General features: G+C 44.9%; 1 protein-coding gene across 1 annotated transcript in view; it reads left to right on the top strand.

The window, feature by feature from the left end:
• STAB1 (stabilin 1) overlaps positions 1–15,616 on the top strand; it is a gene marked incomplete at both ends in the record, with an annotated part of 50,874 nt that overhangs the window by 17,415 nt on the left and 17,843 nt on the right. The window contains 22 exon segments of the mRNA XM_079540558.1: positions 1,367–1,429; positions 2,178–2,291; positions 2,671–2,724; positions 3,767–3,847; positions 4,135–4,293; positions 5,049–5,111; positions 6,316–6,417; positions 7,453–7,539; positions 7,962–8,073; positions 8,574–8,757; positions 9,002–9,095; positions 9,980–10,138; positions 10,961–11,056; positions 11,437–11,532; positions 12,129–12,176; positions 12,615–12,745; positions 13,113–13,224; positions 13,447–13,524; positions 13,887–13,988; positions 14,465–14,572; positions 15,082–15,213; positions 15,364–15,492. Coding sequence (XP_079396684.1) covers positions 1,367–1,429; positions 2,178–2,291; positions 2,671–2,724; positions 3,767–3,847; positions 4,135–4,293; positions 5,049–5,111; positions 6,316–6,417; positions 7,453–7,539; positions 7,962–8,073; positions 8,574–8,757; positions 9,002–9,095; positions 9,980–10,138; positions 10,961–11,056; positions 11,437–11,532; positions 12,129–12,176; positions 12,615–12,745; positions 13,113–13,224; positions 13,447–13,524; positions 13,887–13,988; positions 14,465–14,572; positions 15,082–15,213; positions 15,364–15,492 — 2,304 coding nt within the window.

Raw genomic sequence — 15,616 nt, 5'->3', positions numbered from 1 at the left:
TGTTTTGACACTGGGCAGGGATTTAGGAGTTGTAGGTTCAGTCTCTGCTTCTGCTGAGCACATTTTCCTGTAACTGGGAAAACTTTTTGCTGTAGCTCCTTCACTGTTATGTCTGAGCACTTTCATATTGTTTCTATAAGCAGAAAGAAGGCCCTAGTACCTACTGGCTTGTTGCAAAAAAAAAAAAAAATTCACATAGAATGACATAAGTTCTTTGATTTGGTTGTTTGCACCACTGTCATTAATCTGTAAAAATAGTTGAATTCTGTGATATCTTGTGTTTAAAAAGTAGATAGAATACTGTGTTAAGCATTAGTAGTTCCTGAGCTGAAGTGCCCTGAGGATGGTTGTCAGTGGCATAAGTTTTGGGTGTATATGTGGACTTAAAAGTGCCCATTGCTGATGAAATAAAGGTGCTCACAGTCTTACCACCTGCATGAGGATGTCTTCCAAAAAGGACTGTCTAAAATCCAGAGGGGTCGTGGGGCTGAGCTCTGTGTCTGCGTGCCTCAGCGTCTGCAGAGGAGGGTTTGCATCTACTGTGCCTGTGGGCTGAGCAGGCTTTATGAATTTCTCTAAGTTTTGGGTACTCAGCACAATGGTGACTGTCACAACACTGCTGATGTACATGCTCACATTGTGATGGCTGAAAAAAACCCCACCACCAACCTTTAAGAAGAGGCACATCAATTCATCAGAGGCACAATTTTTTTTTGTCCTACAAATGGTGATCCTCATTTGCAGTCCAAGAGGAGCGTGAGGGGAGGTGCGTGGCACCAGGGTATGCCAGAAGCTGCTTTGGGTCAGGGTGTGAGCAGGGGGCTGGTGGAAACCAGCAGCATCCAAGTACATGCAGCGTTATGGCACTGAGACAGAGGCAGCTTGCTCAGGGAAGGCAAGACAGCAAGAATGCTCCCTGAAGGCTTCTACTTCCAATGTGATGTCAGGTGTATGCATATGGATTGTATTTTCTCAGTACTGGGGCTTGTTTGCAGGTGGCAAAATGAACTCTTGCCCTCAAATCAGAAGAGGTTTGGGATGATAGAGCAGATCCTCAGTTTACCAGCCCGGTTCTGCACAACTACAGGTTTCATCTGCAGTTGGGAGTCAGAAAACAAAAGAGTGCTGAAGTGCATGAGAAACCTAGAAACTCTGGTTTGCTGCACATGAGAACAAGTCTGTGTCTAAGCTGCTGTAGACTCGGTCCTTGCTTGGCTCACTGGCCAAAAAAAAAATGTCTGAATCCACTGAGGCTTTCTGTAGACTTGAAGCATGCCAATCCTTAAGTAGCAGCTGGCATTCCAGTTTGTGCTCAGACTTTGCTGCAACGCTGGTCACTTTTCTCTCTCTTTGTATCTTCTCACAGAAAACCATTGGGGAGATCCTTGCTTCCACAGAGATCTTCAGTCGATTTGAAACTATACTGGAGGTAAGCATGTTTCTGTCTGCCCCAGGAAGATGTGGCATTGCTGCTGTGCACTGCCTGCTAGTGCTTTCGTGGGAATTTGGGGTAACATTTAAATGCATCTCAGTTACTTGTCTTTCTGGATGCTTTTGTCTGACTCACTTCTTATTTTGATTATTTTATATGCATACGTAATGGAAACATTAGCACAAGCAGCAAGCATACAAGTGTCTTGACCACTTTCTTCCCCACCTTCCCATCTTCAAATCATGATTAGTTCTTGACCATCATGCCTGTAAAAGAGCAAATGTTACATGCCTGCCCATGTCGAGATGGGCTGAAGCTGCCTTTTGGATGTCTATGTAAATACAGTCCTCAGGTTATAAACGTTTGAAGCTGCTGCCCAGTCTTCATTTAGCTAATATTTTTACAATATTAACACAAAATTCACTAAGTTCAACTGTGATTATAAGCTTTCTCTCTTTTTCTTCTTCCACAGCAAAAAGGTACCAGTTTAGTATCTGTACTTAAAGCACAGGGAGTGTTAGTTCAGTGCTCTTTTTCACACAGCTGCACTCACACCAGTGACTGCACTGCTCAGCCTGTTTTAATAGCATTTACATCTGCTTAACACAAGCCTTGTTTCTTGTCCACACCAGCTTTTCAATCTCTACACCTGGTGGGTTGCTTACAGTTTCCCCTCCCTTTCAGATGGATCTCCCTTGCTAACTCATGTTGTGTCCATTGATGAAGTCTTTTATTATTTTTGCAGAACTGTGGCCTGCCAGCAATACTGGACGGGCCAGGCCCCTTTACTGTCTTTGTACCCAGCAATGATGGCGTGGATAAATTAAGAGATGGAAGGCTCATTTATCTTTTCACAGAGGTGAGGGCTCGTAATCCTCTAACACATGTTGAACGAGGTGTGTTGCAGGGGGCTGTGCTGGCATAGCTTGTGCAAGGTGTCTGGTCACTGCTGCGAGTTGTTTTTCCTGCAGCTGGCTAATCCATGTCTCTCCTTCTGCGAGGCTTTGGGAGACAACTGAATGCTGGTGGAACCCGTGATATTTAGCCAGATTAAGTCTGGTTTTGGGTTTTCTTCCCCTCTTTGTGTAGGGGAATATGAAGGTATTTATTTTCCGAGTGAAGTTGCTGCTGTAGTACATTGGCATTTTCAGTCATTTGTTAAAAGAAAATGTAATTGCCTCTTCTCACTCCTGAGCATTGAAGGGCTGTCCAACTGTTATGCTCTCTTCTTTCCTTAGGGCATAAATAAGCTCCAGGAACTTGTGAAACACCATATCTACCCTTCAGCAGCGGTAAGGCAGGCAGCACTAATCCTAGATAATTGGAGCCCTTTGGGCCAGCATGTAATCACCTATGTTGTTTGGCATGAAGGTTGCAGTATTGCAATGGAGGCAAGATATTTAGCATGAAAGTAGTTGCCCAAAGACTGGTGCACTTCCATCATGACACTGCTCCCTTTCCCTTCTGCTTGGGCCCCATTGGTGGTTAGTGATGGAAAACTGTTGTGAGTGAGCCTATGCTGTGTGCTGGCACCACGTTGCTGTGTGGCAGGGTAAAAAAAATTAATGCATGCATTAACAAGACTTCTTCACTTATGCAGTGAGCAAGATAAATGTTTAAAATTATTAACTTACACTGAAGGTTTTGTGTACACTCCAGCATCATAGTGCAGTATTCTAATTGCATATCAATATTATGCCAGTCTTTTGCTGAGGAGGAATGTCAGTCCTTAGAATTTTCCTAATTCCTACACAGAAAACAAGCATCACTTTGGCAAAACAGCAAAGCACAGTTTTCCTTGCAGCTGATGAACGACAACATCAGCAACAAGCTGAACTACTTATCTTAATAAATTGTTGGGCACAAAAGTAGTGATTATCATAGTTTTTAGAATTTCTGTCAAACCCTTATGTTCAAGTTTCTGTGCAGTAACTGCAGTTTACATTTCCTCTGCCTTTAGAAATAAGCTTTTTTATTAGATCAGAACAAATTACCTACTGTGCTTCTGCTTTACTTGTTCATTCAATATGCCCTGTATACCTGTATCAACGGGAGACACGATTAATAGAAACTTGATTTCAGATATGCTGGACACAAAGAATGAAAACCACTGCTGTGGATTTTGTATTGCAAATGATTCACACCAAGTCCTCGATTTCCCTTTGGGCAATTGTGTGTGTTTGAGATATTTCATTAAATGTAAATGGTAAAGTCTAAATCTTCAGAAGTATTTTTAGGTGGAGGAAATTCTGAAAGAACTCCATAAGCTGTATTAAAATGGCTCTGCTTATTCATGATGCTGTCCCTCCATGGCATCGGTGTTTTTTTTTTCAGATAACTGTGGAGAAACTGATAATGATGCCGCACATCGTTACAATGGCTAACCAGATACTGTCTGTCAACATCAGTGCAGATGTAAGTGTGGGTCAAAACCCACTCAGGCAAACCTCCTGTTCTAAGAAAAAGTCTTAAGGTTCTAAATAGTGAGTTTTCAGCCTATCTCCACTTCCTCCTATGCCTTAAAAATAGACTTAAATGGGGTCACTGAATTATTTTTCCTTCTTATCCAACTAGTGACTTCACTGGATGGCTTGACTGTGTGTGGTTGCACTTGATGCCATCTCTTTCCTGCTTTGGTGTTATGTAGTTAATACACTCTAATGGGATAACATTCTGATAAATTATTTGTGTTTCCGCATCAGGGAAGAATTGTGATGGATAACTCAGAGATCCCCTTAAACATGAGAAACATTGTGGCATCAAATGGTATTATTCATACCGTGGACGGCATCTTCATCCCTCCTTCAATAATTCCCATTTTGCCTCACAGATGCAACGAAGAACAACACAAAATTGTGACCGTAAGTCAACTTGGCCCATCCTCATCTTAGCCATTGCTGTAGACCCCACGCTCACCTGGAGGAACAGAAGCAGAATGTGTAAATCACACCTGGGCAGTGTCACTTCGCCCTGCTTTGTTGGCAATCGGCTGTTTTCTTTTAGTCTTTTTTTCCTTTCATCCTACCTTTAAGGCCTTGCGCTCTCCATACCAGAGTTACTAATCCAGCTGGGAATGCTTTGTTCCCATTACCATTGGCATTGGCCTCCTGTCATTGTGTATGGGGAACAGCCATTTGGTAGTGGAAGCGCAAAAAATGTAGGGTATTCTCACATAAAGAGTTTTGTGTGCATTACTTTAGGTGCACGTTCCCCAAATTGATGATTGCTATGTTACTACAGAAAGAATACAGCTCTAACTAGGGAAAAAGTGTCTGATTTGGAGCAATATGAATTATCTGAACTGACCAGAGGATCGATATCACTTTGAGGTTACCACATGGATGCCCAAAGTGTTTTACTGCACAGCTGTGTGTCTCATGGCTCACAGGGTAGAGGCAGAGGCTATCCTGAAGTCAGATGCAAACTCGTAACTATAGAGCCATTTGATTTGAGCAATAAACTTACCCTGTTTCAGAGTGTGGAAATTCTCTCCTAAGAATGCTTCTGACACGTGATGTTTTGGATATACAGTGGGAATAGTAGCTCTGTGTCATTCTTGGAACGGGGAAGGGGTTCATTGGGAAGATGAAGTTTTCCACTCTTGTTTTCTTAACAGGGCTCTTGTGTGGACTGTGAGGCTCTCAACAGCAGTGTTTGCCCACCTGGCAGCAGAGAAATGGTGATTATTTCTGGGTATTTCTTTGCATGGTGACATACAAGCACACTGTGACAGATAATTGCAAACTCAAAGCATTTTCAAACAAACGCAGTGCAGGAAAGTCAGCTGGTAGAGGAGAACAGCACAACTTGTTAGAGGATCCGTGTCCACCACAGCCATGGCGAGGGAATCACAGCAAGCTTTATTCACTGCAGAGAGTGAGAAACAATTTATCCTTGGCCTGTGCTCACTATTGATTCAGAATGAGCAGAATTAGCTGAAGGTGGAGTAAGGAGGAGCAGGCAGGGTGCTGGCGTTAAGGCTCATCCCACGCTGGGTTCTGCAGAACAGCAGCTTCCAGGAAATTCCTTTCTGAAGGCCAGGCCTGAGTCATTGCTGTGAAAGTCAGACAGGTGTGCACCACTGTTAATTGTCACGTGTCTTCTGTTGGCTCTGCATGTTGGGATTGCTTGCTTGTGCTGTGTCAGCATGAATCATAGAATGGCTTGGGCTGGAAGGGACCCCAAAGATCCCCGAGTTCCAACCCCCTGCCACAGGCAGGGCCACCACCCTCCAGATCTGATACTAGGCCAGGTTGCCCAGTGTCCTGTGAATATAGGAAGTGGAGCTCTGCAAAATCTACGTCCATTTTTTCCTCAGGTTGAGGCAGGTGTGGCAGAATCATGCTGGGCCCAATGCCTGTGTGTAACTCCTGGGGAATTTAAGCAGACGTTATTTGCAGTCCTTTCCATTCCCCATCCCTCTGTCTCACCTCGACTCCTATGGTCATCTCCCTCCCCTCCCTTTCTTTCCCATTCTCACCCTCTGTCATTCCCTCTCCCCTCTTCCCCACTCTTTTCCCGTGCCTTTCACCTCCTCTTCCCTCATTTCCCCAACCTCTTTCTTACCCTCTTATTTCTCCCCCACTTCGTTCCCTCTCTTTCTCCCCCACCCGTCTCCTTTCTCCCCATCCTTTCCCCCTGCTTGTGCTCCCTTCTTTATCACACATACAATTGTTAGAACAAAAGGGCAGTGAAAGGAAGCCTCCTTTCGTGCTGGGCTCATGTTCTGCGATCTTTTGTACTGGGATCGTGTTCACCTTGGCTCCTTTGTGAACTTCCTTAGCTCGGGGTCAGACACAGTTGCTATCTGCAGCAAGAAGAGCAGAGGGGAAGGTTACCACGCAGATATAACCAGGCAGCACTGACTTGACTTGTTTCTACAGGAACTAACACCATTCCCAAAAGAATGTGTCTACGTCCATGATCCACAAGGACTGAATGTCCTGAAGAGGGGATGTGCCCGGTACTGCAATCAGACCATTGTGGTGAGTGTGATGGAAGGCTGTACCCCTTTGAAAGGAGCTTAACTTTGCTTTGCCTGATCCATGGAGAAGATGTCCAGCTCCTTGAGTTGAACGAGGATGGGGTGGGAGCCAAGGGAGGGCCGTCCCATGCAAAGGTCTGTCCCTAGGCCCAGCAGGTGGGTTGGCTGCCCACCCTTCTTCGGTAGGCAGGGAGAAGAACACAGCACTAGCCTGCTATGAACATCAGAAAGCAGCTCAGTTCAGCTCCAGTACATTAAATAAATGTACTGTGCATCAGTTTCAACCAGCCAAGACAGAGGGAGCCATGGACAAATGATGCTGTGTTCTGAGTTTTAACCACGTCTCCCAGAGGAAGCAGAGCCCAGTGAAAGTGCCATAGGCTGTGAAGTGATTGCATCCTGTTTATGAAGCACTGTCAGATGGGTCAAAAAAGTGGCTCTTGTAGAGTTTACAGACCTCACATTTGACTGCAGATCTTGAGCTGTCCCAGTGCCAACTATACAGAAAGATTTGCGGGTTTCTCATTAAACAACGGGCGGATGTTTGTCTTGTGATTCCTCTTTTGTTGGTCATTGCAACAAGGTTTGCAATCCAGGACTGCTACCTCTCTCCCAAAGAAGTACCGAGCGATGATTAATGAGGAGCAAGTGGGACGGTATTATTAGTGAAATAAAGAGAAACCTGGGCGTAAAAAAGCCATAAAAAATGAAACAAAAAACAATTAGAAAGTAGTGGTTTATATCGAAAAGAACTGGCTGCAATCAGAAAGAGAGGAATCTGTGGAAAACATTTTCAGAATTAGAGCTAAATTTTATGTTTGGACTTGATCTTAAAGGTCTTTTTCAATCTAAATGGTTGTAAGTATGGTAACAGTTCTAAGTAGGGTTGTTTTTAGAAGCGCAGATAACAAACGAGGTGGTCTATTTCAGCATAGCCTGTGATCACAGGAAGGATTTCGGAACTGTGAGAGCAGGACAACTCCAGGCAATATATTCTATGTCACTCGGTGCTTTAAGGATTTTGCTTTTGTCTCAGAAACCTGGGTGCTGTGAAGGATTCTTTGGTCCAGACTGCACGCCGTGCCCAGGGGGATACACTAACCCATGCTATGGCCGGGGAAACGTAAGTATGAAAGATCCTGCTGTGCTGCAGTGAGAAGTTGAGTCAGGGTGGTTAGAAAGAGCAGTTTGCTTATTTCTTTTGGAATGGCAATGTAGGGTATTTTTTCTTTATGGTAACGGTTGTTCTAGGTAAGTGTAATTCTGGGTTTGTGCTCCAGGCTTGAGCCCAAAACATTGGCCACAGAACATCCAAGGAAGATGGCACGTACTCATCAGTGGGCTTTAGCTTTTCAGCTCTAATGTGAATCCTGTTGTGGCTTTTGAAGGCAGCCCTGACTAAGTGGGATCTTGTATTACTACCATTACTCTCCAAAGTCCTGTTTTTTACTGCAACTGTCAAAAGTGCTTTTGATAAATATCAATACCTTGGCTTTCCCTTCGTTTGCTGAGTTTCTGTGTCTTTCGCATTTTGTTTCTTTCCAGTGCAGCGATGGCATAGATGGGAATGGCAACTGCCAGTGCTTTGAAGGTTTCAAAGGAATAGCCTGCCACATCTGTTCAAACCCGAACAAACATGGCGAGAACTGCGATGAAGGTTGGTGGTTCTGAGAGAGAGACTACAGCAAAATGTAGGGCAAAGGTACAGAGCAGGTTTGTGTATCCAGGGTTCCCCTCGTGCAAGACCAGTGCTGTGAAATAAGGGATGGAAATATCATTGCAAGTGTCTCATCAAACAGCAGTAGAGAAAACATGGCTAATATGACAGTGGTAATACAGGTCTTGGAAACTGGACAAATGTAGGTGTGCAACTTTGGTGCATATCTCTCCTGTTAAAAAGAAAAGGTATTTTCATTTCCCACTTAACAAGGACCTTGTGTTTGATGATCCAAGTTTGAGCCTGTCTTTAGAAACCTCTTGGACCCAGGCAGTCCCAGTGTCTGTTCCCTAGCCATGTTTTGGTGAATGTCTCTCAGCTGGCACCCCTCTGTTAAGAACTGGGATGATCATGTGATGTCACAGGGGACTGTGAAGGAAAGATGAGAATCTACAAAACACCATTGGTGTGGTGGCTTCAGGTCTGATCTTTCTTGACAGATTGTGGCTGTGTCCATGGGGTGTGTGACAACAGGCCTGGCAGTGGGGGTGTGTGTCAGTCCTGGTCCTGTAAGGAAGGCTATACTGGAAAATTCTGTGACAAGACCTCCAAGAACTGTGGCCCAAGTGGGCTGTCCCAGTACTGCCATCAGAATGCTGTCTGCAGCCTCAATGACACAGCAAGGTCAGTCCTTCTGGCACACACATTCAGGTGGGCATGTTGTCATTGTATGTACTGTGGCTGTGAGTCTGCCAACCCTGCAATTGTGTGTATCTTTGTGTACCTGTTGCACAGAATTGCTCAAGTGATGCAGACAACCTGCGACATTAGAGATCAGGTTCTTGCTTTTTTGCAAGGCTCGAATTGTCATTTTGCTCTCTGCTGCCTTAAGAAGGGGTTGTACTATCTTTTGTCCTTGTATTTTAAGGTGTATCTGCAGGGATGGATATGAAGGTGATGGGTTTTCCTGCCAGCCCATTGATCTGTGCAGCCAGCCAGAACGAGGAGGCTGTTCTTTGAATGTAAGTGGGGTTGGACTACCAAAGTGTGCAGAAAGAGCACTGAACAGTCAGAGCAGAGATCCAGGACTCTCAGATTTGTTGGGCACTGGTCTTGTGCCTATCTTTCCTTATCTGTAAGGTGGGGCATAATAACAGCTACCTCAAGACAATCATTGTAAGGAGATCAGTCATTTGGTTGGTAGCCAAATGCAACACCCCAGGGATGAGTTGGCTGGTTGTCCAAATGTGTTGGCAGCCACAGAGATAAGCTGCACAGGTTTTTGTTTTGCATTCCTTTTCCCCTCATGCTCTCTTAATGCGCTGTAGCTTGTAGCTCAGGCTGCAGCTTGGCTGTGAGTTCCAACTCGTATTTCTAGTAACCTCCAAAACTCCATTGTCATCCTTAGTAAAGAGCTGTGGTTCTGCACAGTGGAAGCAACCACCAAATGCTCAGATCTCTCTGTGATTTTGATCCCTCAGTGAGAGGAAAGCATAGAAGGAAATAGGATGGCACTGGGTATATGGTAAATCTTTGCAGATAGAGAGCTGCAATCATTGCTGCCTCCATGTCTGGGCAGAAAATTGCACTCCTCCTCTTCAGGGAATATTTTTTCTGTAATGGAGAGCTTTTGGGGGTGACAGGGAATGCCCCAGGAGTTCTGAGCCACCTTAAACACAAGTGTCCACCTTTCTGAAAACACGGAATGTTTCCAGGATCATTATGATGGTATCCTCTAGGCCATTTCTGAACAAGATGCTTCCAGCCCCTGTCCCCGATGCTGCAATCAGAGCTGATCATTCAGAAACTCTCCTCGGTCTGATGAAGGAGATTCGTCTCTGCATCTGCACAGCATTCCTTCCTCTCCTCTGCTGAGTGTAATGCTTTTCTCTCCCTTCTCCTGCAGGCCCTGTGCACCAGTACTGGCCCAGGCAATGCCACCTGCCAGTGCAACGTGGGCTGGACTGGAGACGGGAAGGCCTGTGTGGCCATAGACAACTGCATGCAGGAGAGCAGAGGGAACTGTCACATCAATGCTGACTGCATTTATATAGGCCCTGGTCAGGTATGGGCTATGCTAAGCAGACTGATGGTGGACCTGCATGATTCCTAAGCTGTGGGATTGCTGAAGATAGAAACTGGGCTGGCCATCAGCAAAGCCTGATTGTTTGCTGCCAGAAACACAGCTCCTGCTAGGCCCTCACAGGGTACTTGGTGGGGGGGGGGCACTGGTATGTTTGAGGCTGCTATACTACTCTGACGCTTCTGTGCAGCTAAGGGAAGGGACTACAACTTCATAACAAGGCATTGGTTGCTGTGCCTGACTTGTTCCCAGATCTCAGCATTGTCTCGAGGCAGTGCTGAGACGTACAGAAAATCCCACGTGGCTGTTTGGAAAGTCAGATAGGGCGTCTTTGAGGTTGGAGAAGGTTGTGTGGGAAGGAAGCCTGTTTCTCAAGCTGGTTGTTGCTTTTCCCCACTGAGCAAAGGGAGCATTGGACCACAGGCTCAGAAATGGTGCCAGATCTTCAGCAGAACATAGCTTTTCCACCTGCCTCATACGCAGGAAGCTTTGAAATGAACTCTCTTCTCATTCTGTTCGCAAAGTCTGTGTTGTTCTCTGAAAAGCTGGAAACAGATGGAAACTGTAATTCCCAAGTGTCCCTCTCACTGCCAAGCAGTGCAACAGATCAGTGCACTTGAGTAATCATGCAGCATGCGTGCTGTAGTAGAGTATGATGCCTTGCTAAGGAACTATCTCTGCATTTTCAGCTCTTGAGGAAGAACACTAGGTAAAATCAATTAAGAATAGATTTTGCTGCCTAATAGCTGTTTTGGGTTGCAAATGAAGATGCTCTGATAGATCTGAAATGTCTCTTTCCTGCAGAGTAAGTGTGTCTGCAAGAGAGGTTATGCTGGTGATGGCCACAACTGCGATGCAATCAACCCATGTCTCCTGGACAACGGCGGCTGCCATGACCTGGTGAGTAGCTGAAGAGGCTGGCATGGCAATGAAGGTTCCTCTGGTTCCCTGTCACAGCTGTTCCCAGCCATAGCATCCAGAGCATTGCAGGAGTTGATGTTGCATCATCCTACTGGCATGCCTCTGAGGTTATAAAGATTTTTTGATCTCTGATCTACCTAGGGAGATCCTCTGATTTCTGTGAGTACACAACACAAAGCAATCAACTAGGCCTTGCTGTGTAAGGTATAAACTCAGTGGCATGTGAAGGCAAGAGGAGGAATATGTTTGTGTGTGCTACTTTAGCCCAGGTGTGGGAGGCCAGTGTTTGATTCCTAGGTCAGTGTAACACTTCATAACCTGTGTTTGCTCTCCAGTTTCTCCTTCTGTTGTGTTTGCAGGCCATGTGTGTACCCCTTGGAGGAGGGGAGAGGTCTTGTGCTTGCCCTGAAGGCTATGTTGGAGATGGCATGACATGCTATGGGGATGTTCTGAAAGTGAGTAAAGAATAAGTATCAGAGGTCTTCTTGAGGTCAGCGAGAAATGGCTCTCTCCACTCTCCCTTTTCTGTTGACTGAAGCTGACTTCTCCCAGTGCCAAACAACGCAGTTTATTTTTGCCTAAGACCACAGAAGCACTAGTGATCCCAAGGCCGATGTGTTCAATAAATCATTGGCAGTACTTTCCAGGCTGTTTCACCCCTGTCTGTCCTATGCAATACTCTCCATTGCTTGGAAAATTTTTCAGTTCAGAGTTAGCTAGGCCTATTTTCTGCCACTAGAAATATCAAAGTCCATTGTGGATTCAATCCCTGTCCCTGGTAAACGGCAGCAATTGCAGACAACGTGAAAATAACTTATTTAGGTATATATATTTTTCAATGGGTAAAATACACATATTTTTAATGGCTGGAGTTTGGCCTCAAGAGCACCCATCCCTCCTTATGATACAAGGTGCAGTTAAGGTTGTGAGGTGGAAAAGGAATGCCAAAGTCACTACTGATGGATGGGCTCCTGTCCCCTGCTGTGGGACTCCCAGTCCGGCAGCCCTGGTGCTCAGTTGAGGTAACCCTTCTTTTGTTTCTCTTTGGAAGGAGCTGGCCAGGAGTTCCCACTTTGCAGGCTTCTATGACTGGGTTAAGGTAAGAACTTTGGATTTTATGATGGAGTAAGGCTGTGAAAAGACAGTGATGTATGGCATCTCACTGAGCCTTTGTTCAGCCGTACGCACAGCTTTAGGGAGGGATAATTTCAGTCCCTCCTATAAAAGTGATGCTCAGTGTTCAGAAAGAATTTATGGATTTGATTGAAGGGATTTGAAAAGTAATTGAAATGTGAAAGTAGAGCTTAAAGTTGCAGACTTCTCCTCGGCAAACAGGTGTCAGGTGTTTCAGCTAAACTCGCATTTGATTGCCAACAGCTCTCGTACCACATGGCAGGAGAGCCTGCTCTGCAAACACTGTCTTTCTGCATGCCCATCCCACAGGACTGCAGAAGCAGGGTGGCTGTGGGTTATATTTTATGGAACAGATGTGGCACTGGCACGTCTTATTTGTTCATCTTTGTGCTTTCGACAACAGAAATCTCTCTTCAGCATCCCAGCAGGAACCAATGTCACTGTCCTGGTGCCATCAGAGGAAGCTATCAAAAGTTTGAACAAGAGTGAGAAAGATTTCTGGCTGACCCCCTACATGCTGCCATTTTTAGTCAGGTACGAGCAGAGTCCTGCCTTTGCTTTCCTATGCCTGACAATGGTAACAAAATTGTACATGCTCAATAAAGAGTTACGGAGAGCTAAACACAGAAACACAGTTAAATGTATAGTGGGCAAATAATAGAGTATGTATTTGGAATGTAACAGAGCTCAGGCAATTGGAAGTGGATTTATTTTTGGGTATGTGCAGGAGGAGATTTTCCCTGTCATAAGGATGTGTAAGGCCAAGTAATTCCTTGTCATTCTAACCATGTGCTTACCTGCTTCGTATGAGAGGTGTGTGAATGGTGGGTGAGATGACCTGATCTCACGTTGTTATGAACAGCATCCTCACCGTTTCTTTATCTGCCTGCATTCCCTTCAGGGCCCACTTTCTTGAAGGTGTCTTCACTGAGGAAAAGCTCAGAAAGTACGACAGGCCAGAATTACCCACCCTCAACCCGCGGACCAAATGGCAGATAAACACTGAGAGTGGTGTAAGAGTTTCTTCTATAATGAGCATGTGCAGCATCAAATTAAACCTCCCAAGAACTGCTGTAACCACTGGAGAACATGGCTGGGTCACTGGTGGATTCCAACATAGGAATCTTCTAAAAACTGCACCCAGATTCATTGTGTGCAGCCTTGAACAATGTATCAGGTTTGCATGTGCCTGGTGATTTCTGATGCTTCTGCTCCTCTCTCTGATAATTTTGCAGGTATTCACCATTCAGAATGCAAGTCTAGTTGTCAGTGACATCCCTGCCAGCAATGGCATCATTCACATACTCAGCAAGGTACGTTGGTGTATGTCACACTAGGAAGTACACTTGCAGCAAGTTCGTGTTGGCAACATTTGAGATGGAAGCAAGGAATAATATATATGTGGACAGTTAGAACAATAATGACAAAAATACACTTGATTGTCACAAGGTCCTGACAGATGTTTCCTGTATACTGGTGTTTAAGTATATATCTCTGGGACAAGTGGGAAAGGAGTTCCTCTTCTCTCGGCTTATAGAAGAAGAAGAGTTAAGACTTGCAGAATTGTGCCAAATGAGGCACAATGTCTACTTGCTTTTCTTGCAAGCGGGGCAGAAATTATTTCCCTCAGACTCTCTTGCACGAACTTGCTGATGAGCTTGTTTTTTTTCTGCAGGTTTTGTTGCCACGTTTAGCAGACATCCCACCCAGTCCTCCAGGGCTGCAGGAACAGCTCGATGCAGTTGCCTCATTCAGCACATTCAAGAAGCTGCTAGAGGTAAGCAGCTCTGTTGTGGTTGTCAGAACAGATGTCAGCAAGTTCCCAACTCACCCTTTGCAGGTGGGCCTAAACTTTGACCAACTGGTGAGTAAAGGAAGACCATCTGTTTCCTATCATCCCAAAGTGATCTTCTAGAGAAGATCTTTTCAGCAGTCAAAGGACTTATACTTACAGTTAGGTCCCTATATCATCTTATTAGAATGGAAGATGACCAATCTACTGCAGACACTCATATGCTTGTAGGAGGTAAAGAAACCTTGAGGAAAAGGTAGACTTGTTAATAATCAAGGAACTGTGCTCTGGTTAGCCTGGGGAGGGAGCAAGCAGTTAGACACACATGACTGCACAGAAGTTGTATCCCCATTTTTCAAGCATTTCCTCCAGTGCTTTTGCCTTCGTAATTGATTTCACGTGCAGTCTGGCTTCAGTAAGTACAGGTGTAGTTGCTAATATCAATGTGTGGCCTTTTTTAGCAATACCAGCTCATTGGAAAAATTGAGTCCTCTGAAAAATACACAATCTTTGTTCCTGGAAACCATTCCATCGAGGAGTACTGCCACGCTGCCAATGTCACACAGTTGGTAAGCTCACTGCTTGCTTGTAGCCCAACATGTACTGTGGTTTTTGCAGGGGCATCTGTACTATCAGATCATAAACTTCAGCTCAGAAAGATTTGAGTATGGATAGGAGGATCTGATGCTATAAGCCAGGAGAAATGTGGCAGAGAAAAATGAGAGGGAGGGTTTCCTGTGATGTTACAACGGGATGTGAAAAGCCTGCTGGGACTCCACATGCAAACTTATGACTAAATTTGCATAGGATGGATGGCAGAAGATATTCTGCATGCTGGCTGGCCATGGCACGTATCTGCCAATTTAATACCTTTTGAAAGGCTCCAAAGAACTTTTGTGGCTTCATCCAGTGAAAGAGCCATCACGGTGTGATCAGTAATTACTATGCCCTGTGGACTTAATTCACTCTAGAGAATGCTTATTAACTCTTCCAGACCTTTGACTGAACTGTAGTCTAGGAAGTCAAGAGTCCTATCATTTGTTTTTTTATTTCATTTTCTTTTGTTTTGTGGATTTAGGACAATGAGACAGTGCAGTTCCACACTGTACTGGGAGAGAAACTCTTGCCGACAGATTTGAGAAGTGGAGTCCATAAGAACAGCATGTTAGGGCTCTCCTACTGGTTAATGTTTTATCAAAACAGCACCCAGGTAAGGAGGGAAGGCTCTTCTGCTTCTGATGCCCCCATATCTGTTTTGGATACTCTTACATTTCCAGACTGTGGCTGTCTGTCAGTCATCAAGCAATCCATGCAAAAGAGTTGAAGGCTATCATCTCAGTTCTTTCCTTCTTCTTTGCAGAAGTTTGTCAATAATATTCCTTTGGATGGAAAAGTCTTTGAGACGAGGAATGGCATTTTAATCGGGGTTTCACAGGTCCTCCAGATACAGAAGAATCGTTGCACTGCCAATACCACCACTATACAAAGGGTAATGATGATTTCCAGTTCGCTGGCTGCAAGTTCCCCTACAAAATGCATGGGAGTCACGGCCAAAGTCCAACCTCCGTCTATCTTGTGGCTTTTGGCCATCTGAAGATTGTAGGGTCAGATGA

This window comes from Tetrao urogallus (assembly GCF_951394365.1).
Source record: "Tetrao urogallus genome assembly, chromosome: 10".
Lineage (NCBI taxonomy): Eukaryota > Metazoa > Chordata > Aves > Galliformes > Phasianidae > Tetrao > Tetrao urogallus.
Note: the sequence above shows the minus strand (reverse complement) of the source record. Positions and strands in the feature narration are given on the sequence as shown.